Source organism: Lytechinus variegatus, chromosome 14, assembly GCF_018143015.1.
Source record: "Lytechinus variegatus isolate NC3 chromosome 14, Lvar_3.0, whole genome shotgun sequence".
Taxonomy (NCBI): domain Eukaryota; kingdom Metazoa; phylum Echinodermata; class Echinoidea; order Temnopleuroida; family Toxopneustidae; genus Lytechinus; species Lytechinus variegatus.
The window spans coordinates 12,596,820-12,621,950 of record NC_054753.1 but is presented as its reverse complement, the minus strand read 5'-3'; the positions used below and the strand labels follow the sequence as shown (position 1 = coordinate 12,621,950).

Here is a 25,131-nt window from a genome sequence, read left to right as displayed (position 1 = left end):
CGTAACAATTAATGTTACGGAAGTTAATACACTTCTTTGATGTACTTTGCTGAGATTGATAGTACGATTCTAGTTCCAGAACATGTGACATGGCTTTGTCTAATGCTGAAGTCGGCAGAAACGGTGGAAAGAAAGGGAATAAGGAGAAACAATTAAACTTTCATGGACAAGGAAACAGAAAGGAAAACTATTTGCAATGACTCATGAGCAATGATGAGGAGGGTTATTTCACCGATCAAAAATGTGAGCGCAAAGCGCGAGCTAAAACTTGTGTATAGTCTAACCTGAAAACTTGAGATTCTAAGCATTTTTTGTAAAAATGATCAGGAGGATATCTGAATAAACTATTAATGTGAGTACAAAGTGCTAGCTGATTTTTTTTAGTATTCTGACTGAAACCTTGACATTCTAAACAGTGTTTGTACCAATTACAAGGATGGGTATCTTAATTGATGCGACTGTAAATTTGTTATGTTTTGATCTGAAAAAAACAATCATTTTTGGATGTTTTAATTTGAGAACAAGATATATATCCAATAAACAATTATTGAAAAGGTAAAACGCGCGCTTTTTGAAGTTTAGAACCCAAAACTTTTTGTAATCATAAAAAGGATGGGTGTCTTGCTAAGGAACTGATGCGCAGCGAGTGCAAAGCGCTAGCTGAAAATGTGTCATTCCAATATAAAAACAGACATTTTAAGCACGCTTTCAAATAAAGAGGATATAAATTGAATAAAAAAATAATTTCATGCAATAGAATACAAAAGAACAAGTGGGGGTTACATGTATGTACACCACCAATCAACTCTTTTAATATTCATGAAGATATGCATAGACCAAACTGTTCCCCTTAAAAATAAATGCAAATCTTTAACAATGTTTAAAGTGGCATAACTTCGTTATTCCTTGTTCGATTTTGATCATATTTGCAGTATTTTATTTTTTCATATTATTATCTGTTCAGAACATATTTTTTTTAGCCTGGATGACCCCTTTAATGCGCATGAAAAGAGCTGAAATATTTGATATAGGTCTACCTACATGAAAACGTAGAAAGGGGTATTCAAACACTCAAGGTTTGTTGGAATTTATTAATGAAATACGTATTTCGATAATCAAACATTTTGGCTATTCATCATTTTGGTAAATCATTTTTGTAACAGGCTGCGTAATTGGGTATCTCGATGAAACAAAAATCGCGATTAGATCATATAGATTCCATTAATAATTTATGTATTTCTGATATTTTAGCCTCTTGTTTCATTTACCTCACTTTATTATTATTCGTTTCCCCATGTCCTTTTAAATGTTTTTTTTTTCTTTTTTTTTTCTCTCTCTATCTTTTTTGGCTATTGGCAAGCGGTGGGATTCCTCGTAACCCAGAGAACTCATCCTGGTTACGGGACTACGATTGTTATATTTTGTTTATTGCCAGAAACTTTTAAGATGAACTACAATTCTGTGGCCCTGTTATTCGGTTTTCTCATTCCAACTTTGAACAAGAACAATAAAATTACAGTTTCCGTTTCATGTTATGTTTTCACATTTTTAGGGGGTGGCAAATTAAGCTATGCGCTCCACATTGATCTTTATTTATTAAAAAAAGGTAATACGAATACCTAAATATGGATTTTCCTAAGCTAACAATAAATATTGCAATTTTTAACTTGATTTAACTTCCGTAACGAAGATTGACAAGGGTAAAGGCCACTCGATGATTTGATGGTAAAGTATCTTGGGATTCCTAGAATTGGTCATGCATTTCTTAGGATCTTGCTTAGGATTACTTGAGGCCAGAAACTTCTTAGATGAACTACAATTCTGTGGCCCGGTTATTCTGTTTTCTCATTTTAACTGTGACCAAGAACGACAACAAATAGTTGTCCGTTTCCTGTTCTATTTTTAACATTTTTTATTGGGGGGGGGAATTAAGAAATGCGTTCCACATTAATCTTTAAAAAATGATATACGAATACCTTGATATGGATGTTCCTAAGCTAACAAAATAAGTATTGCAACTTGTAACTTAATTTTAACTTCCGTAACGAAGATTGACAGAGTTAAATGCCATCGAGAGAATTTAATGGTAGACTATCTTTGGATTCCCAGCATTAGTCATGCATTGCTTAGGATCTCAGGTTATGGATGAAACTTATTTTAAGGTTGCCTCATTCAAATTATGAACATTATACTGAACGAAAGATGTGCAATGATTTTTATGGTACTTTTTGTTATATGTTATTTGGTAAAATCCTGCTTCTGAAAAACAATATTGAATATTTTTCCATCTTGAAAACATTTTGGCTTCAGAGATAAAATTGTTGATACCACACTAAAACTAAATTGTGTGCATTTCAATTCCAATCATTTCAAAAGTGATTTAATCGAATAACATAAGTGGCCAATGCTAAAGATTAACCTCTGTAACGTTGATATACAGTGCTCGAGTTAATCTGGTCAGTACTTCAAATTGACGCAACAGCGACTTGCCCCTTTTCTGTTGCCACTTTCTCACACATGGTACTTTCACAATATGCATCTTTCAACCCATTTTGTAGACTTCATTTTTTACGATTTTTCCCCCCATCAATTGGTGCATTTTTCTGAGAATGACCCAGTCGGTCCTTCATGGTAAGTGAAGGCAAGTAAGGGCAAGCGTTGGTCCTGGAATATGAGATTGGGTGGTCCTTTTCAGAACCAACACTTGCCAAAGAAAGATACATGGACACAGTTCTCACCAGCAGCGGACCGTGACCCGGAGGGGACAAAGCATTATCTGTGAACAATGCTGTGCTCCCCCAATACTTTGTCTCCTCCGGGTCATGGTCCGCCACTGGTTCTCACTACCTTCCGAAAAATAGTTTACTGGAAATTAGTTTAACATGTAATGAGAACGATCTTCCAAACTTGTTTCCTGAGCTGGTTTCCAGTAAACTAGTTTTAGAAATCGTAGTAAGAACGGCTTCTAGTTTAGCATGTAATGAGAACAGTGTCACAGTGTACCTTGAAACCTACTACTCTATTGTTTTCTCATAGTCCCACACATCATTTATATTGAACACACCCAACCCCTTGATACATCTTTCTCCAACTCTACACCTTCTTCCTCCTCTCTTTTCTCTCTATCTAAATTTCAATTTTTTCTCTCTCTACCTTTCCCATTTTCTTTCTCTTGCTTCACTCATTCAATATCTTTCTTGTTTGCTCTCTCTCTCTGGTATTTCTTCCTCTTGAACCACGAGGAGTGGTGGATACTCGAGTCCTTTATATTCTTGATAAGACATAAGGCAGGTTCTTCACCACAGATTCCTCTCAAATCTCATTCTTGATCCTCTTCAAGACTGTTGTCATCCCCAATGCATTCGCGTTATCTTGGACGTGTTGACAATCGTGATCTGATGCATACAAAAGCCCCAGATGCCTGAGAGCATCACTTTAGAAACATGAGGCATCCATCCTTTTAGAGCTTGTGTATCCATGGAGATGGCTGATAAGAGGCTCTCCGTGTAGATGAATAAATAATGTTTTTCTTACATGTACATGTTTCCAGACTTTGTGATTATGAATCATTTAAATATGAAATGCAAATGCGCTTTATACGCAAGCTGGATTTCTTTCACAGCAAAAAAAAATGGAGAGATTGCAGGTGGACTGACCCGATGATGATGGATGTTGGTGGTGATGATGATGATGATGATGATGGGGATGCTGCTGCTGATGGTGGTGGTGGTAATGGGGATGATGTTGATGATGATGATAACTATGATGACAATGATAACGATGGAGATGTTGATGATGGTGATGATGGTGATGATGATGATAACTATGATGATGACAATGATAACGTTGATGATGGTGATAACGATGATGATGATGATGTTGATGATGATGATGATGATGGTGATGATGGTGATGATGATGATAACTATGATGATGACAATGATAACGTTGATGATGGTGATAACGATGATGATGATGATGATGATGACAATGGGGATGGTTATGGGGATGATGACGGTGATGGGAATGGGGAATAATAAGTGTAAATACAATATTCCAGCTCAGTAACGTTTCTTCTCCTTGATTATGTTCACTACATTACTTCATCGCGTCAGTGCAAAACACCCTCAACACTACAATTTCGTGAATATCATGCACACAAAGCACCCTCTGCCGCACGGATGTGCTTTTTGTAAGCTTTTTTGTAAATGTTTTTACACTTATTATTCACCACTGCCATCACCATCATCTGCACTGATGCGATGCATGAAAATGTTTTGCTAATATAGTGAGTTCACAAACACAATGACTACTTCAGAAATCAAACATAAAACATGACCACAGTTAAAGATTTTTTTTTAGCTAGCCCTGAAAAATGTTTATGGGGGCCATTGAGTAATTAGCCATAAATCGATACATAAAGCAATTAATTCCCTTGTTAAATAACACTTTAGCCAAACAATTAAAGAAACATAAAACATCCAGGCGTCTTAATGGTGTCGTTAATTTTACGAGTTAATGTCCAACTGCAGTTCAGCACGTAAAATATACGCCAGATACTCAATCTTTCAGTGCTTTAGTATTGTTCTAACAAATTGTGAACGACCCCTCTAGAATTATAGAGGGTAATACACACAAGCAGAAATTTTAATTGTAATGAAAATATTATGCCATAATGAGGTAGAATATTATTGTAACTGGCCACCCCACAAAGAGAACATTTTGATTCCTACTTGCTAACATGATTATAAAGGTTATGGATCATATTGTACTCCATGGTCGAATAGCTTGCACCCCTCCCCCCCCAGCAGAATGCTGCAAGCTGGCAACTATAGCAAGAGAGCTAACTTTTACAGAGACATGCAAAAGTGCGAACATTATCAAGTAATCAATTTTCAGGCATGTATTTTTTGCAAGCTTGCGATTGCATTAAAGTTATCTTACAGCTTATTGCCAGAAGTTTAACTTGCAGCACACTTATATAATGATAATAATGATAATAAATATTTATGGTCTGGTCACATATCATATATGAATTATCCCACGCCAAATCCAAAGTTCACCTTCACTAATGAATTAAATGTTTGTGTAGCGTGAAACTTTGCCAAATAGTGATATGTTTCACAAAAAAATCATGATAATTTTCTTTTTTTATATCATGCTTAAAGAATACCAAAGAATGATATCTGTTGCTTTACAGATCATTTTATTTCCTCAGTCATCAATCTGTCTCAATCTGCAACATTGGATATACATGTATGCTCTAACATTACAATGAACAGGGATTTGCTCCTTTTTAGTTTCCAGGGCTATTTTGAGCATTTTAGGGGCCAAGAGTTGAAGGACTTGCAAGGATTTCAATCTCAAGATCAAGACATAGAAAAAAAACCCAGCTAATCGCATCTTCATTATAAACACTGTCCTGAGCGTGTATTGATCAGGGATAGTTTACAGGATAATCTGAGAAATAAAAGATGTTGTAAATGGACCTTCTTTGTTTGTTTCACTCAAACCATGAAATTTACATTCGATTAGCAATTCAAGTCTGTAAACTTCTGTATGAGGCCAGTGCAAATATTACCATACAGTGTTTTCTTTCTCTAGAAGTGTAAATTTATTTATTGTAGACTTGTCCATAGACTGTGAAAATTGGTGAAAATATAAAGTTTGTTCCATTTTACTACACATTTTTTCAATGGGAAAACACATTTTGTGCAAGATTTGTGTCCTTGTATTGAAAATCTTTCAATATATTGCAAACTAGAAAAATAATAGGGCGATTCTATGCTAGAAAAATCAGCCATTTTCACAACATTTTTCACTCTACTGTCCAAACGAACAAAGAACTTCAATTTACTTGGTGATAATATTAAAGTACTGGGTAGATATGCAAAAAACTGACAACCAACAAAAATATGTTGTCCATAGGTGAATTAGAGCTTAAAAGTTGCGTGTCGTACAGGACATTTCTGCGTCCCGTACGACACAACATTTTCACCTATAAATTACCCATATTCAATTTTTTTGAGTTGGTTATTAGTTCTTGACATGACTACTCACTATAGCTTTATCATTAACAAAAAATGATATTTTATTGCTCAAGCATTCAGCTAGGAAACTAGAAATTGTTGTCAAAATGTTCCGTACGACATGAATGGAATCGCCCAATACATGGCTACCCATGCATCAGAAAACTAAGAACTATTTGTCATGTTCACACTCACAGTTGAAATATTGATTATTTACTAACATTAAAAGAAAGAAATTGTTGAATACAACCAAAAAAGAAAAGATACATGAAGGTATAGGCCTTTTAAATTTTGACGTATTATTGTTTTTGTCTTGAATATTTTGCTTTGTGCATTCAATAATGAAAAATTCCATTGGTATTTTTGATAGGTTAGATGCTAATTTCAGTCTTTGATAAGATCTCTGATTTTGTCCTCTTCAAATTTGTTTTGCTTGTGTCAGAGATCTGTTTGTATACGATATACAAATCATTAAATAATGCTCTATTCTTTACTCATAAGATGCTATCTTCATTCTTTCATGATGACTTGCTTTTGATTGGGAGATAGTTTGCAAGTGTGTCCAATAGTGGTCTAAAATTTCAGACTACCAGGGGGCATGGGAATTGCATTATTTTACCTTGAATGTATCCCTAGAAGAGGATGCAAAGCAGTTAGCCACTTGGATGATTGTCAAATGAGCTTCAAACATTTAGTTCATACCAGTTTGATAAATGAGAGCAAACTATCAACAAAATAATTGAGTAAGGCCTATATCTGACATCAGACTCCCACAAAATTGATTGCCATGTATTAGATGAATATGAATGAGTATTTTGGAAAATTAAAGACGAAAATGAATGAATGAATGAATGATAGAATATTAAATTGAACAAGCTACATGTTATAAAAAAATGAACAACTTTTGATGCTGTGCATCGTGCTTTAATGATGGGAGATTCTTTAGAAATACCCATCTGTCGTCCCATGGCATTAGCAAGCTTGCATTGGATGCATATGTGAGATTCTTCCATAGGTTTACATAGATATAGAAATGATCACTACCATGCTGTGTTTTTGTTTTGAACAGCAACAATACCATTGGTTGTATTTACTTGGGGGGGGGGGCACTCAAAATACATTTTGATGGGGTTGTGCTGGGAATGGGGAAGTTTCGCAACAGGGGTCTTTTGAGCAGGGAGTGGCAGCTTCTGAAAGAAACTTATGTCGTACGGACATCAAGAGAACGGAAATAGAGGTTTGAAAAAGCGCCATGTGCCCACGCCACCAATGTATGTGAGTCTGTAATTTCAGACTAGAGTTGAACTTGATTGAATTTGATTCATAATTCACGGTTCACAATTTTTGCCTTTTGAAATCAGGCCTATCTTATTCCCTGCTGTTGTAGTTCCATTCTATACATTTACCTTCAAAGGATATGATCTGTATGGAAACAGGAATTCATCAAACCATCAGATTATTTATAGTTCTAACAATTGGGACTTTATTGCAGACAAATATGAGATATAAAAAAATCAGCACAAACTGCTTTTTTGAGAAAGGTTATAGCATTGAAATTCAGTTACACTGTTTCGTTTTGATACATTTATTGCAATTTTCAAGTGTTTTGAGATCAGATGGTTTGTGAGAGCCCTAATATATTGATGATTATTAATAAATATTCTGTAGGCTGCTGCTCAAAAGTTGCTGTTCAAAATGAAACACCGTTGAACAGTCTAATGCCCAAATGCGCAAAACATATGTGTACAACAATGAGATGCACAGCATAGAGCGCAATGATACCTAATGACCTCATAATGAATTGCATGTAGGCCTAAGTCACATTTGTATGATCAAGTTTGATCTTATGAAGTGAGACCATATTAATATATCTTTAAAGTGACATGACTTTATCAGTCAATTTCCCCTCTTTTTTTTTTTTGGGGGGGGGATATTAGATGGCTTTATTTCATGGAATACCAAAGATAATTAAAGGTCAAGTCCACCTCAGAAAAATTTTGATTTGAATCAATAGAGAAAAATCAGACGAGCACAATGCTGAAAATTTCGTCAAAATCGGAAGTAAAATAAGAAAGTTATGCCATTTCAAAGTTTCGCTTATTTTCAACAAAATAGTTATATGAACGAGCCAGTTACATCCAAATGAGAGAGTCGATGACGTCACTTACTATTTCTTTTGTTTTTTATTGTTTGAATTATACAATATTTCAATTTTTACGAATTTGACAATTAGGACCTCCTTGCCTGAAGCACAAAATGTTAAAATATTGGAATTCCACGTGTTTAGGGAGGAATGAAACTTCATTTTACATGACAATGATGAGAAAATCAAAATATTTCATATTTCATATAATAAAATACAAAAGAAATAGTGAGTGAGTGATGTCATCAACTCTCTCATTTGGATGTAACTGGCTCATTCATGTAACTATTTTGTTTAAAATAAGCAAAACTTTAAAATGCCATAACTTTCTTATTTTACATCCGATTTTGATGAAATTTTCAGTGTTGTGCTTGTTGAATTTTTCTCTTTTTATTCAAATCAAGTTTTTGTTTGGGTGGACTTGTCCTTTAATAACTTGTTAGGGCCGACATTCCACTCATCTGTGATTCATGGAATATTGCCCCTAACTCTTGGAATATTTCTGGTATTCCATTCTGAACCACCGAATATAATATGATTGTTGAATTCCTTTTTGATCAAGAATGAAATTGATTCTATAGACCGAGGTACTTTGTAATGGCGCAGTCACATTTCCCCTTTGGCGGCCATACGGTGAGTCGAAAAACAGCTGTTAAAATTTTTTTGGCCCAGCTACATATAGGTGGTTTAAATCAAAATTGATAAAAAAAGTTGTTTTTGATTCGCTGTACATCCGCCGTAAGGGGAAATGTAACTGCAGCATAACCATTGTAGTTAGCCTTGCACGAGCTGCTTTCGAACGCAACTCAAGAAATCTTGCGCTTGATATTTTTACTTTTTCTGCAACAGGCCCCAGAACTTTGTAAAATCCCATTATAGGGTGACAAAGAAATTCACCAGGAAATCACCTTACATGGATTTATCTCAAAATCTTAAAAATTTCTGTCAATATTTCTGTACATTGATTTTAGGTGTTGATCTACATAGAATATTATAATGACAGGCAATTCTTCAACAACAATAGAAACATAATAAATAAGAGATTATGTAGCCTTGTAAAATTTCTCTGTTCTTTGAAGATTATCTTCAAATGCATCGATACGTTTTTTCATCAGATTAACCTTCTTCTCAAAATTTGAGTAAACAAAGGGTTTAAATTTTGAAAGGTAAATATCGGACCTTGTGAACTATTATATTAGTCTCAGAAGGCTGACACAGTACTGTGTAGATCTATGCAGGAAATGTTCTTTATATACAGGTGTTCATGGACACTGCCTTGTTTATATCTCCATGCAATGCAAATTCACAGCTGACAGGTCTTTCAGTGTACACAAAACAATCCTTGACCAGCGTTGAGTATGGTGTGTTTATTGATCGTATATAAGATACAATCCGGCTCGGTCCAATGCCAATTGTAGCAATCTGCCGAGTGTTAGATGCGTGAGTCACCCGATCAAAGACTCATTCGTGGCCATTTGGCTGGAAAATTGCCACACCGTCGGTAAAGTGTGATGACCGATACTTCAGTAGCACCTTGAACGCCGCGGCAAGGGGAGAAAAGAAAATGGACAAGAGAGTGATGTGAGTGGGTTGTTATTGGAATCTCTGAAAGGAAGTCACTTGAAACAAATCCAGTGGTGCGTGTAGGAGAAATTGGCGCTCGGGGCTACAGAGCTGACTTGAAAGTTGAAATCCCCACTCTTCTCAACATCTGGGGCCCTTTTCTTAAAGATTTACAACTATGTTATTTATGGCAACTACCATGGTAACATGGCTCATCAGCCAATCACAATCAAGGTTTCCAAGGTAGCTGCAATAATAATGGCAAAGTTACCATAATTGTAAGTGCATTGTGAAACAGGCCCCTCATGCTGGAACAACTGAGGATATTGCACCCTGTCTAAATCGTTAATCCCTATGACTTTAAGGTCAAGTACACTAAGGAAAAAATGATTTGAATAAATAGAGAATAATCAAACTGGCATAACACTGTAAATTTCATCAGAATCGGATGTATGATAAGAAAGTTATGACATTTTGGGCTTATTTTCACAAAACCAGTGATATGCACAATTCATTGACATTCAAATGAGACCAGTAACTCTTATTTTACAACAGATTTTTATGAAATTTTTCATTTTTATGCTTTTTGGATTTTCTCTTATCAAAACCAACGTTTTGTTGGGGTGGACTTGTCCTTTAATTTTTTTTCCATGAGATCATTCTGTAATTTGCCTTTTTTTTAACATTTTATTTTTTCACTCGTACATTTCGTCGCACGCACCACGAACCGTCCTCTCTGCGCACTTCGATGCGAAAGTTAAGCACACTGTATCTATTCCACGAACCGTCCTCTCTGTTACGTTGTCCACTGTGGCGTAAAATAATTAACTTGAAGAAAATATAGAGGTACGGGATGAAACTTTTGAACCAGAACTTTTTAACGAAGACACTGTTAAATAATTTGCTCTCCTAGTAGGTGCACTTATTGCTGGTTTAAAAAAAAAATTTCTTTGAATGCGTTTTCTACAAAAGTAACTTTCGCATAGAAGTGCGCAGAGAGGACGGTTCGTGGTGCGTGAACGATTTGTTATCCTCTTGGTCATTTACGAATACCGTAGGTTGAACCTATGATTCTATTGATTCATTTTCTGTTTTATTTCTGGTTTTGTCATGATGGATCGTAATTTACTATGTAAACTTCAAATTTACACCCCTTGACAGAATACAAGAAAATATACAGCAATACAAGTGTACAGGTTTTGTGGATTCATAGATTTAGGGATGTCCTATCACTAGGTGGCGCTGTTCAATTTTTTTCTTGTGTCAAGCATTCATATACTGCAGTAGGGTCCATGTATATACCTTTTTCTATCAATGTCTCTTTATTAAAAAAATGATAGTGGATGTATTGTACAGTATATAGAGCATTCAAGTGGTTTTACTTAAGCCCCCATCACACATATTCGAAATCAGCAGGAATCAAGCAGAAGCTGGAACAAAACAAATATTAGAAAAATCTAGAAATTTTTGAGAGGAACTTATTTATTCACCAAACTGGAGTTGAAATTCAGTAAATTGACCAGTTGAATCATCATACACTAGTCAAAATGAACCACAATGGAGTCAGATTGATAATGCGTGTTACATTCTTGGACATTCTCGGCGCATTCTAAATATTCTGACTGCATTCTGAGTGCATTCAAAATATTTTTGTCATTTCTTTTGGCCGTCCCGAAGGTTTTGGTCATGTTCAAAACATTCGAGGGGTAATTTCGAACAGTGTTCGAAGTAGATTTAAATGACCAACTGGTGGTCAAACAATGAATAGTCCTTTCATTCCGGCCAATTCTGCTTGATTCTGAATAAGTGTGATGGGGGCTTTACTTACTTTACTTACTTACTTAAAATTGTCATGTCTTATCCATATAGTTACATTTGTCTTTTTATATTTCCTGCCTTTTCCATTTTTTTGTAGGTATGACACAGGAGGTGATAATTTCATTGACATGATGGAGTTAAAATACATGATGGAGAAACTAGAAGCCCCTCAGACTCACTTAGGGCTTAAAGCAATGATAAAAGAGGTAGATGAAGACATGGATCAGAAGATCAGTTTTAGAGAGGTATGTTCATTTTTTTAAAGGTCAAGTCCATCCCAGGAAAATGTAGATTTAAATCCATAGAGAAAAACCAAACAAGAATAACATTGAAAATTTCATCAAAATTGTATATTAAATAAGAAAGTTTTGACCTTTTAAAGTTTTTATTTTTTACAAGACAGATGCATAATTTAGTGAAGTGCAAATGAGAGTTGATGATGTCCCTCACTATTTCTTCTTTTTATATAATTATATGATATTTCAATTTTTACAGATTTGACAGTAAGGACTGACTTCACGAACCATAAAATGTTAAAAACAATGGTAATTCCACATTTTCAGGGAGGAAGAAAACTTTGTTTCACAGGAGAATGAGGATCAAATTAGAATATGTCATGTAACAAGAGAAATAGTGAATGGCAACATCAGTCCCCTCATTTGCATATTGACCTGACTGCATACAACTGTTTTGAGAAATTAAGCGAAACTTAAAGGGGAATCCAACCCAAATAAAAACTTGTTTTTATAAGAAAGAGAAAAATCAGACAAGTTGATAGGTAAAGGTTTGAACAATATTGGACAAACAACAAGAAAGTTATGAATTTTTAAAAGTTGTAAATATTGGTGATCACTTTACCCATGGAGACTTCAAATTGGCCGCATATGTGATGTCATAGTGATGTAAGGCAAGGACTACTCTTCCATGGACTCCAATACATATTATGGCTAAAATGTCATTTTTCCCAAAAGTTTTATTTCAAATTATATTTTTCTTTCATGAGGACATAAAACAATATACTACCTGGGTTATATTTAGATTACTGCCCCGGGGGAATGGGTACTTAGGAGAAAACCACAAATCCCTGATAATAAAGTACATGGCCTATGAGAAAGTTGTCCTTGCCCCTTGTCATAATTTAATTACCCAGTTGCCAATTTGGAATCTACATATTATTAGTGATTTCAATTTTAAAGTAGCTATAACTTTCTTACTACTTCGCCGATTTCTTTCAAACTTTCACCATTCTGTTTAATTTATTTTACTCCTTCCCAACACAACTGTTTAAGGCCAAGGCTGGATTCCCCTTTAATAAAATGTCATAACTTTCTTATTTTACATGCGATTTTGATGAAATTTTCAGTGTTATACTTGTTGGATTTTTTCTTTGTTTTCTAATCAACTTTATATTTTGGTGGACGTAGATTTGACGTTGGTAAGTGTAACTCATTAGAGATGGTTATTGGATGTTACAAATGATATGAAATGAAAAGTTAATTTTCAATCAAGTTCAAATGTCGTTTTAAGATTGACAAACTTTGAATTTTACAATCCAATTTTTTTTCTTTTGAAATATAATTTTACATGTAGTGGTTTTCTCAGGAATAGCGGGGCTACTTTTTTGAATTGCATAATGTAGCCCAGACTGCCAGAGGTATTTCACTTGTTTGAAAAGTTTCATCAGTGATTTTAACTGATTAATTTTCTCTAAGCCAATCAGATGCAAGGAATTTCAGTGGCTTATAACAGTTGTCAGTGAAAATCACTGGGCAATTCCATAAAATGATCAACCTTCTGTACATCCGACCCCCATTTTTTAAAGTTTTACTTCACTTCATAAATTGACCAAGTCATGGTCCTTTGGGAACATTACAGACTGTCAAAAAGAGCAAGAAATCAGAGACAAAAAATTTCTTGAAGGTCAAACATGTAGGAGATTGGACGTACATATTATATGGAATTGCCCCCACTGATTGTTTCATGAAATGCTCCATAATGTCTAATGAGAGCCCTCTGAGAATTCTTTTCTGACCAGTTTAATTTTTATCTTCCCAGTTTCTACTGATCTTCAAGAAAGCAGCAGCTGGAGAACTGGCAGAGGGTAGTGGCTTGAGTCAGCTAGCCCAGCTTACAGAGATCAATGTGGATGAAACAGGCGTCGGCGGAGCCAAAGACTTCTTTGAATCGAAGGTAGGCCTGGTCTATCCACCATACATTTAGGATGGTTTCTGACTTTACCACCACTCATATTGGGTAACGCTATCAATCACCAATGGAGATCAGTAACATGTCGCGTTATCATTACTCACGTTGGATAGCGCTATCAATCACCAGTGGTGATCAGTAACATGTCATTCAGATGTTATCATCACTCACGATGGATAGCACTATCAATCACTAGTGGTGATCAGTAACATGTCATTCAGACGTTATCATCACTCACAATAGATAGCACTATCAATCACTAGTGGTGATCAGTAACATGTCAGTGTTATCATCTCTCACAATGGATAGCACTATCAATCACCAGTGGTGATCAGTAACATGTCATTCAGACGTTATCATCACTCACGATGGATAGCACTATCAATCACCAGTGGTGATCAGTAACATGTCATTCAGACGTTATCATCACTCACGATGGATAGCACTATCAATCACCAGTGATGATCAGTAACATGTCATTCAGACGTTATCATCACTCACGATGGATAGCACTATCAATCACTAGTGGTGATCAGTAACATGTCATTAAGACGTTATCATCACTCACAATGGATAGCACTATCAATCACTAGCGGTGATCAGAAACATGTCATTAACACGTTATCATCACTCTCAATAAAACATGTCCTCTGCTCCTCAATTCATGTTAACGTCTGAAAGATGGGGGGGGGGCTAATGTTGCAGCATAACACTATTCGAAATTCAATTGTTCCATCATGATGCTGATGTGATTATAATTCAAACAGTATTAACAATAATGGTAATGTTAATGATAGTAATAATGAGGATATTAATCAATAATGACAATGAAAATGATGATGATGTTAATAATAGGAATGATATTGAAAATGAATATAATGATGATAATGACTTTGATGATACAGTGATAATGAATGCAATAATAATAATGATAATGATAATAATAATTACAATGATATTGATAATAGTAATAATATGATGATGATGATAATAATGATAATGTTAATGATAATCTTTTCAATGGTTTATTGTTTCAGATCAAAGTTCAGTCACAAGAGAACAAATTCTATCAGGAGATTCTTGACGAACAAGAAGAAAGGAAGAGGGAAGCTGAAACAAAAAAATTAAGGCAACAAGAGTTCAAAGCGAAGGCAGCCATCTTTAAATAAAAGTGAACTAACTGACTGAAATTACAAAATTGCTGGGTATGAGAAGAGAGAGGCATTTTCTACATGAGAGACTTACTGAATCTGTGGTACTTATCCTTGTCTGTACAACCGTTCGCTCCTGCTATTTCTTTAGTCGTCTTTCTGGTTTCAATAAGTTTTTTTTTATTCACTTGTCGACATCTCGGACTGCTACGTAGTGCTACGCATGCATCACTCCTCTCCCTCGTCCACTCAGAATAGAAAATTGATTCTTCCATCTTCAGCAAAGCTGGGACCACTTGTACCTATGATATCATCACAAGCCGTCTACACTTGGCTGTACACATCAAGTGAAATCAAATGTCATCAGGAATTAACGTCATCAGTGCATCAATATCCATAGCTGGATAGAGCTGCAACACGTTATCTTGAGGCAAAAAAAAGAGTACTCCAAAAGGTCAAGTGCGCACCAAGTTCCACTCTTTTCTATTGTGCATGCATGGAGTACTTTATGCGTTGGTAGGCACCATGTATGGTCAATTGTGCACTTGGATGACTTTTCCTTTGCCCCAAGGTCTTGCGTGCGACAGCGCACTATGAGCTCCATCCAGCTTGTGGATATCGATGCACCGACATTGACTTGTGTGATCTTGGTTGCCGTTCTTGCTCTCATTGGCCAAACTTCCTATTGTCTTAGAGTGAGAAAGAGAAAGAAAGACAGTAACTAAACTGAACACCTGTGACTGCCTACATTAGGTATTATAAAATAGGTGTATTATTTCAAGCAGCGCGATTGGCCAATGCGCGTCACATGACCTCCAACTTTTTTTGTGCATGCACGGCAGTTCAAAAGGTGTGCAACGAAAATAGACATTGTACGCTCAAGCAGACCAGTGCGGTAGAAGTCCAACAAAACTGTACTGTAGCTTTTTAAGAATTTGTTTCTGTGTTGCAATTTTATAAAACAAATAATGCACTTGCTCTGTCGTGCGTAAAAGTAATTGCAGAGAAAGCTTGGTTTCTTCAGATGGTGCACACTGGGCACTCGCCGCCAGTGGCTCGTACACAGTGCAGCACCTATATATCTAAAGAAACTTTGCGTGCTCTGCATTTCCACTAACGCACTCGGCTGCATACATTATTTGTATACCGTTCTTCAATCCCGTCCTGTGCTTATGTTCATTTTGACCCTGTTACACAAAACCAATCCGTTTATGATTGATCATTGCAATCTTTTGTTAAAAATCAACCTTATGATCAAATTTTGCCTCTTGTATTGAAATCTTATAGCTGCAGTTCATTTAAGGAGATCAATCGATTGCAAATTTGCAATTGATTTTTGTAATTCATTGCAGTTAAAATTTAAGCACACCCTTCTAGTCCCTGTGTAACTAGGACTTCCTAGATAGACTCTAAGGATATAGTATTGCAGTAATATAGAACTCAGTCAAGATGATGCTCTCTCGTGGAACTATTTTGGTCATTTTTTTCTTTTTTTTGGTGGTGGGATTTATCATTTGTCTAAATATTAAACAAAAGTTTAATCAATAAATTGGTAATCATATGCATTTGAATCAAGTGCAGTAGAGACAATAAGAATAAAATAAAACTAATTGCTTGGCCTTTTTCAAGATTATTGTGATTAAATCAAATCGTTCTTGTGTCAAAATTAATCTCTATTCCTTTTAAGATGTGTTGATCACAACTATTCAAAGTTAGCCAACACCAGCATGTAGAATGCATGTTTTCTTTGTGAGAAACAAACAGTGTTATCCATTTTGTTTACAAACAAAGTGATATTCCCAAGATAAAGAATTATGACGTATATGGCTTTCCACATCTGAGATAGGTCTATTCCTTGTAATACAGAGCCTCTATCTCTTTAAAATATGTTTCTATTGGAACAATCTTTAATTGATGTTTAATGTAACTGGGTATTATTTGATTATTTAGAATAAGAATATGGTGTAAAAGGTTGTATAAATTTCTTTTCTTAAACATATATAAATGTGCTATTTAGTATATATTAGCTCACTATGCTCGAGTAGTTGCATTTGAACATATTGTATAAATATACACAACAAAAAAAGTAAGTCCCCCCTAAATCAAATTGCTGTAACTTTTGAACCAAATTATTTTGAGATATGATATTTCATGGGTAATTTTGTACACTCATTATGCAACTCCTGGGGAAAAATGAGATTGATCGGTTGAGTCATGCATGAGTAATTAAAGATTGAATTAAAAATGACCATTTTTGAAAGTCACAAGTGTCGTTTTTCAGATTGTGCAAATAAAAATATTGGGCAAAAATTGTTTTTAGGTGAATTTTATGGTGTTATGCTGTTTTACTATCCATCATTTAACCACTTCAGACCAAATTTTGATATCGTATGTTCATGGTTGAGTGAGCACGATGTATTGCAGGGGCCGCGGAAGCGGGGGGGGGGGGCTGTGGGGCTTCAGCCCCCCACTTTTTTCCAAAAGCAAGTGCAAAAATGTAATACGATTGTGATTTTTGGCATGGTCAGCCCCCCCCCCCCACTTTGAAAACTGCTCTGTGGCCCCTGTATTGTGACGTATCATCATAGGGGGCGGGGGTTGGTAGTATCTTCTACAACTTGTTAGATCATGTTAAAATTTGAAAATGTTGATGGCTCCCCCGATTATAGGCCCCTCCCCCATTTAAAATTCTGGATCCACCACTGATCTGTCCACACATTCAACTGATCCTTAGAAATTGTTAGGAAAAGAATACATTTATGCAGTATAGTGTATTCATTCCTAAGTTTTCGAATGTGCTCGCTCAACCATGAAAATGGCTAAAGTTCGGAAAGTGTTTGGTGATAGAAATGATGGATGATAAAAACAATAGCAATTAAAGACACATTTGAAACCAAATTTGCCCCCAATACTCACTTTATTACCCTTTAAAATGAGTCTGTGACATTGAAAATACCAATTTTCCCACTTTGATGCGTGCTCACTCATCCATAACTAAACAAATCGATTTCATTTTTGCACAGAATTCTGCCCATAGGTTGATAAACATTACTGCCAAACGACATTGCTAAAGACAGCCTTAAAAAAAAGTTCCACCATATTGAATAAGGGGTTACATATGCTTAAACATACGCACCCATAATGTACACAAGTCTATGAGAGAGGAAGTCAAAATTCTAACAAATATGAAATGAGGGTTTGTTTCATGGACGGTTTTTGTTACTTCTGCTAACAGTTATTTCATGAAACTTCGCACATGGCTTCTGAGTAACACTATCCAAAAGGTGCGCACACCAAAATAACCATTTGATACGGTACAGAGTGGGGCCAAGGCCTTGAACTTTCTTCTCATTTGCATAATTTTCGAATATTGTGTGCTCACTGATGCATTAAGCATCGGGATTTTCATAAAAATCAAATCAAATGAACTGTACAAGGAGTTTTGTGACAGATATCCATAGTTACAAACTGCATTTTTTCCAATAACGTAAAAAAGAGCTAATCACATTCCACATGTTCATTCAAGCGTAAATGTTTAATTTGACACCTTTGAATCATTGAAGCATGTTAATTGGTCATGAACATAACAAAAAAGTTGAGAAAAGATCATTTTCAGTTACCAAAATAAAGCAATACTTGCCTACGATATTTTAAAATCGCATTTTTTGTTTCCAATAAATGTTCATTGAACCGTGAAACGATGAATATTGTTGAAGATAGTCTTCCCCAAAATAACTGTCATCATATTCTAGCATTTTTATTGATAGAAATGTGTAAAAATCCAATTATAGCCAATTTGGACTTGAGTTTATTCAACCGTGAAATTTAGTTTAAAAAGTTGTATTGTCTTTTAGAAAGTACCTTTTACAAGCCTTCTGACTATTTTTCATGATGAGAATGTGGAATTAGTTCTAATAAAATGGAATCAAAGTCATGATATTTTGCTTGTGACTTTTGAAAAGTGACATTTTTGCCTTCTGACGGTGCTCACTGAAGCATGACGTAAGATACGTCCACAACATTTACTCAGAGGGTAGCTTATAAAATTACCTACACGCTCATGTAAAAATATATCAAAAACTCCCATTGGTTCGGAAATTATTGATGTTTGTTTAGGGGGGGACTTACTTTTTTTGTTGTGTATATATAAGAGTAGTTTAGATAACTTTTGTACATGTACTGTATACTGTGCTGGCTTGAATGGAAAATATAAATATATATTATGAAGCCTTGTTTTAGTTTCTTTTTGAAGAAAAATTGCAGTAGCTGCATTTTGTATTTGATTATAGAGTGACAAATTTAGTTGGAAGAGCAAAACCCCAAATAAAATTACCTACTCGTCCTGCTTTGTCCTCTACGATACACATTCAGCAATTGTTTTTGATAATTTTGTATGATATATTTTTACATTTCATATAAACCATATTATATTTTATCATTTTTTAAAGAGAGATAAGTGTTTTATGTTTCAGTGTGTTTTTGCAATGTATGTAAGGTTTTTGTTGATTTCATTTCCATGTTATCAATTATTTAATGTTGTAATGTATTATTACTATCAGAGAATGTTGATACTTTGAATTTAATTCACTCCAGACGAGAACTTGTTTGATGGCGATAAGAGCTTCTCTACAATGCATATATGGTGTTTTAGGATGCATTCGGTAATATTTCTTGCTCAAGAATCGCAAACGCGAATCACAAACAAAAATGCAAAACACAAATCGGCATTCAAGGACATCCTTCCTACTGGGAAACCATTTACTATACTTGGGTGGAGAGTGCCAAATGTAGATTAATGCGTTGCCTGAGGATTTGAGTACTGCAATGGGATTTGAAACCCAAACCTAGTGGTCGTAGTTCTTTCTTTATATTTAACCAGGCAATTGGGTTTGTTTTGTGGATCTAGTTTCAGTTTTAGGGGGCTGGAACTGGGATTTTACAAATCAAACTACGGATTATCTTTCTGTTTTTGCTTCCACATTCCCATGAATATACAATGATATCTTCTTTCAATGAATGTGACCAATGCGCATCTTTATGTGCCTGAGCTTTCAGATGCTGTGAGATTTTATTGTATCATTTACAAGAACACACATTGTTGTTTAAAGTAATGATGAATATCTAATATTTGCTCACATTGTGCAAATTGATGCTCTTTTCTTGTAAGAAAATGTTACTTTCACTACTCATTTCCATGGAAAGATTAGAAATATAAGCACTTTTTATATTAGTCTATGGTTCATTTACATATTGTTCATTTTCGGGGGGTGTTCCTGAAGACCTTAAAATAATTATATACAACCAAACTTGTTTGCACATACAATCATTTGCATGGATTTCTGTAAGGTCAGTAGGTCTTTTTGCAAGTTACCATTGAAAAGTTTGTGACCAAATCATGTTTCTTCTTCATTGATAAAAAAAAATCATTCCTTGCCATATTGATAATGCATACATTACATGTAGAAAGACCAATGCATGTAACTGTATCTCTTCCTATATTGAATTACTTATATTTTCTGTTATCTTACAGTCTTTTTGTTATTGTGGGGTTTACGTTTTTGTCCTAATTGTTGTTCCATTATTTTGTTTGCCTCATATACCTTCACTTTAAGGTCTTCTCATGTTTTCCCTTCACATTATCTATATATTTTGAAGCACTGGTACAATTATAAATTGTTACCTTATGGTATTGTGAATGAAAATATCTTATTAAGTAACAAGGGAAAAATGGATGAGAAGGATATACTTTTGACCTACACACAAGATGTTGGCATGGAGCTTGGACAGGTGATCACAAAACTTTTTTTTGGGGGGGGGGGGCAAAATTCAGAAGAGTTTATGTCTTGGGTGCAGTGAAGACAATGTGTGTCTCTGTACACAACATTTTCACAATGATTTTAATTTTGCTGACTTTGCACATCCAATATTGTATTATTTTCCATTGCTGCACGTAAAGACAACAGCAGAACCCGGTAATACAGTGCTTAGCAGTTGATTGTAGGGGTGAATGTAACATTGCATGTAATATGCAATGTAATTGCATGCATTATTGAGTGCAATAAATCATATCAGTCAGCTTTACAATCAATTACTAAGCATTTTGTTACAGGGCCCATGCACCTGAAAATAAAGTATATATATGAGTATGAAAAAGTGAAATTATCCATACAACAGAATGCCAGGTAATGTAATATACAGGTAACTCTGCATAAGTTGAATCTTTTAGGACCACAGAATTCTGTTTTTCTTGGGGGAAAGAGTATATAACACATGTTTTTGATAATCTGGTCTCGAAATTTCTTGAGTGAATATTTGACGTATGGAAATTCGACTTGGGCAAAAATTACCTGTGTGAACACTTTCTGTGATTACATTATCCAGTTATCTCAAACCATGAACTAAGCATTATTTCAAAAAAAAATAATAATAATAATTTCCATTTTACCTTTGAGATTTTTTTCATGCAATGCTGCAATATTGCTACAGTCCACATACCAATGAAGCAAGTTATTGTATTAGTTCCAGATGTCACTATTTTCTATATCTCATACAAATCATATTCGTTTCTGGGATCAATGTCCTTATTTTGGAATGAAATTATCTTACAAAATATGAAGTTTAAGAAAATTACAGTACTCTGATTTAAAGGGTATGGTAATATGCAAGATCATAATATGTTTGTATTTGGTTGTGGCTTTTATCATATTAAAATTCACCAACAAAACTTCAATTGCTTGATTCTGTGAGTGGTTCTATAGATTTGTGGTTTCAAAATTTGAGTCTGATGGAAAAGGATGGTAATGTTTTGGATGATGATGACTGATAATTGAGGAAGATATATGAAGATGATGGTGATAATGATGATGATAATGATGATGATAATGATGATGATGATTATGATTGATGGTAATAGTGATGATGAAGATGATGATAGTGGTGATGGTGATGATGATGATGATTATGATTGATGGTGATAGTGATGATGAAGATGATGATGGTGGTGATGGTGATGGTGATGATGATGATGGTGATGATTGATGGTGACTGATGATGAAGATGGTGATGATGATGATGATTGATGGTGATTGTGATTATTAAGATGGTGATAATGATGGTGGTAATTATATGATGATGATGGTGATGATGACTGATGGTGATTATGAGGATGATTATGATGATGATGATGATGATAAAGATTGATGGTGATAGTGATGATGATGAATGAATGAATGATGATGATGCATGGTGATGATGATTGATGGTGATTGTAATGATGATGATGGTGCTGATGATGAAAAAGATGATGATGATGGGCATGATTATGGTGATAGTTATGGTTTAATAAAAATGTAGCTGATATGATGATGATGGTGGTGGCAGTGATGATGATAATTATGACATCCTTTTTTTGTAAGGAGACTGAAAAAAATGAGGAGTTTGAAGAGCGCTTCAACATTCGTCTGACAGGATGATGATAACTGATAATTGAGGATGATTTATGAAGATGATGATGATGATGGTGGTGATAATGATGATGATGAGAATTGATGGTGATTGTGATGATGAAGATGATGATGATGGTGATGATGATGATGATGATGATGATAATGATGATGATGATGATGATGATGATGATGACAATTGATGGTGATTGTGATGATGATGATGATGATGACAATTGATGGTGATTGTGATGATGATGATGGTGATGATGATGATTGATGGTGATTGTGATGATGAAGATGGTGATGATGACGATTGATGATGATCTTACAGCTTTAATTTATGTTGACTGACTGAGAATCAAAGATACATGATTGTGTGACTGTTGATACTCGGTAACAATCACATGAAATCAGATGATAGGGTAAAACCCCAGGTAAAACTTCCAACAAATCCTTTAAAAGAAAAACTGATTTGATTAAGGATGAGGAGGATGCTTAAAATTTCATGGACAAGAAGAATATTTTAGATTTCTAGATATTTGCCAAGGCAGAATAAAATAGCAGAAAGAGATCAAATCTGGACTCTCAAACAAAAAAAACCCAACAAATAAATAAGATAAAATATTAAATAAATGAAGTTAAGAAAACCAGTCATATTTCCATTAATCATTTGCAATTTTGCTATAAAATATATTATTGATTGGGCTTGTCTGTCTCTTGCATAAATAAAAATGAATTGCTTTGCTTAAGTCAAAAATTGATCTATGGAATTTGCAACTGAAATTTACAACTGATTGCAAATATTTCCCCGGGACATTTCCCTGTATAGCCTAATAGAATGATACAAGAAGTTGGAAATTGTTGTGTACAGTTTCTTCATGCCGGTAAACATGCAAATTATGCCTGGAATAATCTTGTCTAACCATCAATAGACTATTATTAAACAGCGCCAGCTTTGGTCACCGAACGTTCAACAACATTGCAGTTGCGGGGGGAACTTTTGGCAGTGATTTATCACCAACTAATTTACTATAGTCTTTGCAAAATACATGCAACGAATTCAGAAGCTTATATAAAAGATAATTGCATGCAGTGATCTGTAACCTAGATCAATATCGGATAGGAATCAGTTATAAAAGAAATGTTGAAGACTATGACAAAAATGGTGTTATTTTTATTGGCAAACACTGGTATTATGAGGGGCTGTGCCCCCTTCATACTCCTCCAAAACTTCCACAGCCTAGAAACGGGAGGAGGAGAACAAGAAAGAAATAGAGTCGGGGGGGGGGGGTCAGTGATTTCAGTTTTTAATTTCATTTATTTCTTATCTATTTATTTGTTTTCTTTATTTCATACTGTAGGGTAGACCTGTTCAGTTATGCAAAACTGCTTTCCAAAGGGACCCTGCAGTTTAACAAACAACTCTACATCAATAGGAAGTCAATGTATGCAACAAAACAATAAAGTCAAAACATAATACATTATGTACATAAATAGTAACATCAACAATTATTATGGAATCATTACATCTAGATCAGGTTATTCAGTGTAATTACATGTAGGACAGTCAGAATTTTAATGATGTAAAGTGTTCCTTGAATGCATGGAGGGACGTGCATTTTTGTATATCACAAGGCAGAAAATTAAATAAGATGCAAAATAACATATTCAAAAGATTTTCTTTTGTAATCCATCATTTTAGGTAATAAGTGAAAGCTAAAAATAATTAAATCTATCGCCCTCTTTCGGTTATAAGTTTTGTTTTTAAAGGACGAGTCCACTCCAACAAAAAGTTGATTTGAATAAAAAGAGAAAAATCCAACAAGCATAACACTGAAATTTAATCAGAATCGGATTTAAAATAAGAAAGTTATGAATCTTTTAAGTTTCGCTTAATTTCACAAAACATTTATATGCACATCCTGATCTGTCTGCAAATGAGGAAACTGATGACGTCATCCACTCACTATTTCTTTTGTATTTTACTATTATGAAATATTCTAATTTTCTCTTCATTGCCAGATGAAACAACTATGAATTCCTCCCTGAACATGTGGAATTTGCATTGTTTAATACTACATGGTTCAGTCAAGTTGGTCCTTATTGTCATATCTGTAAAATATGAAATATTGTATAATTCAAACTATACAAAACAAAATGGATATAGTGAGTGAGGGGCTTCATCAACTCTCTAATTTGCAAGTCACTCAATTGTGCATATCACTGTTTTGTGAAAACTAATGGAAACTTTAAAATGTCATAACTTGTCATCTAATTTCTTTTCAATGTGGAACATACAAATCAGGGTTACACTTCGTAATTCCGAAGGTTCGTAATTCCGAACGTAAATTGCATACCTCGATGTTCGTTAATCCGAAAACGCACAAGGGTTCGTCAATCCGAACATTTGTGGCGTTATTCCGAAGGTTCGATAATCCGAAAACGAAATTAGGTTCGATGTTGCGAAGGTTCGTTAATCCGAAAACGAAATATGTTCATCAATCATTTCGTTTCCGGACCATAGAGATGTAAACTATAACGAACCTTCGGAATTAAGCCTTCGGAAATACGAACCTTCGGAATATTATCCGAACCTTCGGAATAAAGAAGCTTCAGGTCGGAATCGCGAATGTATGCGACAAATCAGTAATGTTGCAAAATAAAACTCAATAATGATAGCAGAATTACAATTCGATGAGTAACAACATTACAATAAGCAAGCAAATCTGTTTTTGGCATATTGATTATATTATTTGTGGAAGCAATAGAAATGCAAT

At 34.8% G+C, this 25,131-nt stretch overlaps 1 protein-coding gene across 1 annotated transcript in view; it reads left to right on the top strand.

The window, feature by feature from the left end:
• LOC121427339 (EF-hand domain-containing protein D2 homolog) overlaps window positions 1-15,743 on the top strand; it is a 33,490-nt gene extending 17,747 nt beyond the window's left edge. Inside the window, exons 2-4 of the mRNA XM_041623682.1 lie at window positions 11,651-11,798; window positions 13,609-13,743; window positions 14,796-15,743. Of these exons, the coding sequence (XP_041479616.1) occupies window positions 11,651-11,798; window positions 13,609-13,743; window positions 14,796-14,927 (415 nt within the window). The 3' untranslated portion in view covers window positions 14,928-15,743. The remainder of the gene's footprint in view (window positions 1-11,650; window positions 11,799-13,608; window positions 13,744-14,795) is intronic.
• Window positions 15,744-25,131: the final 9,388 nt, after the last annotated feature.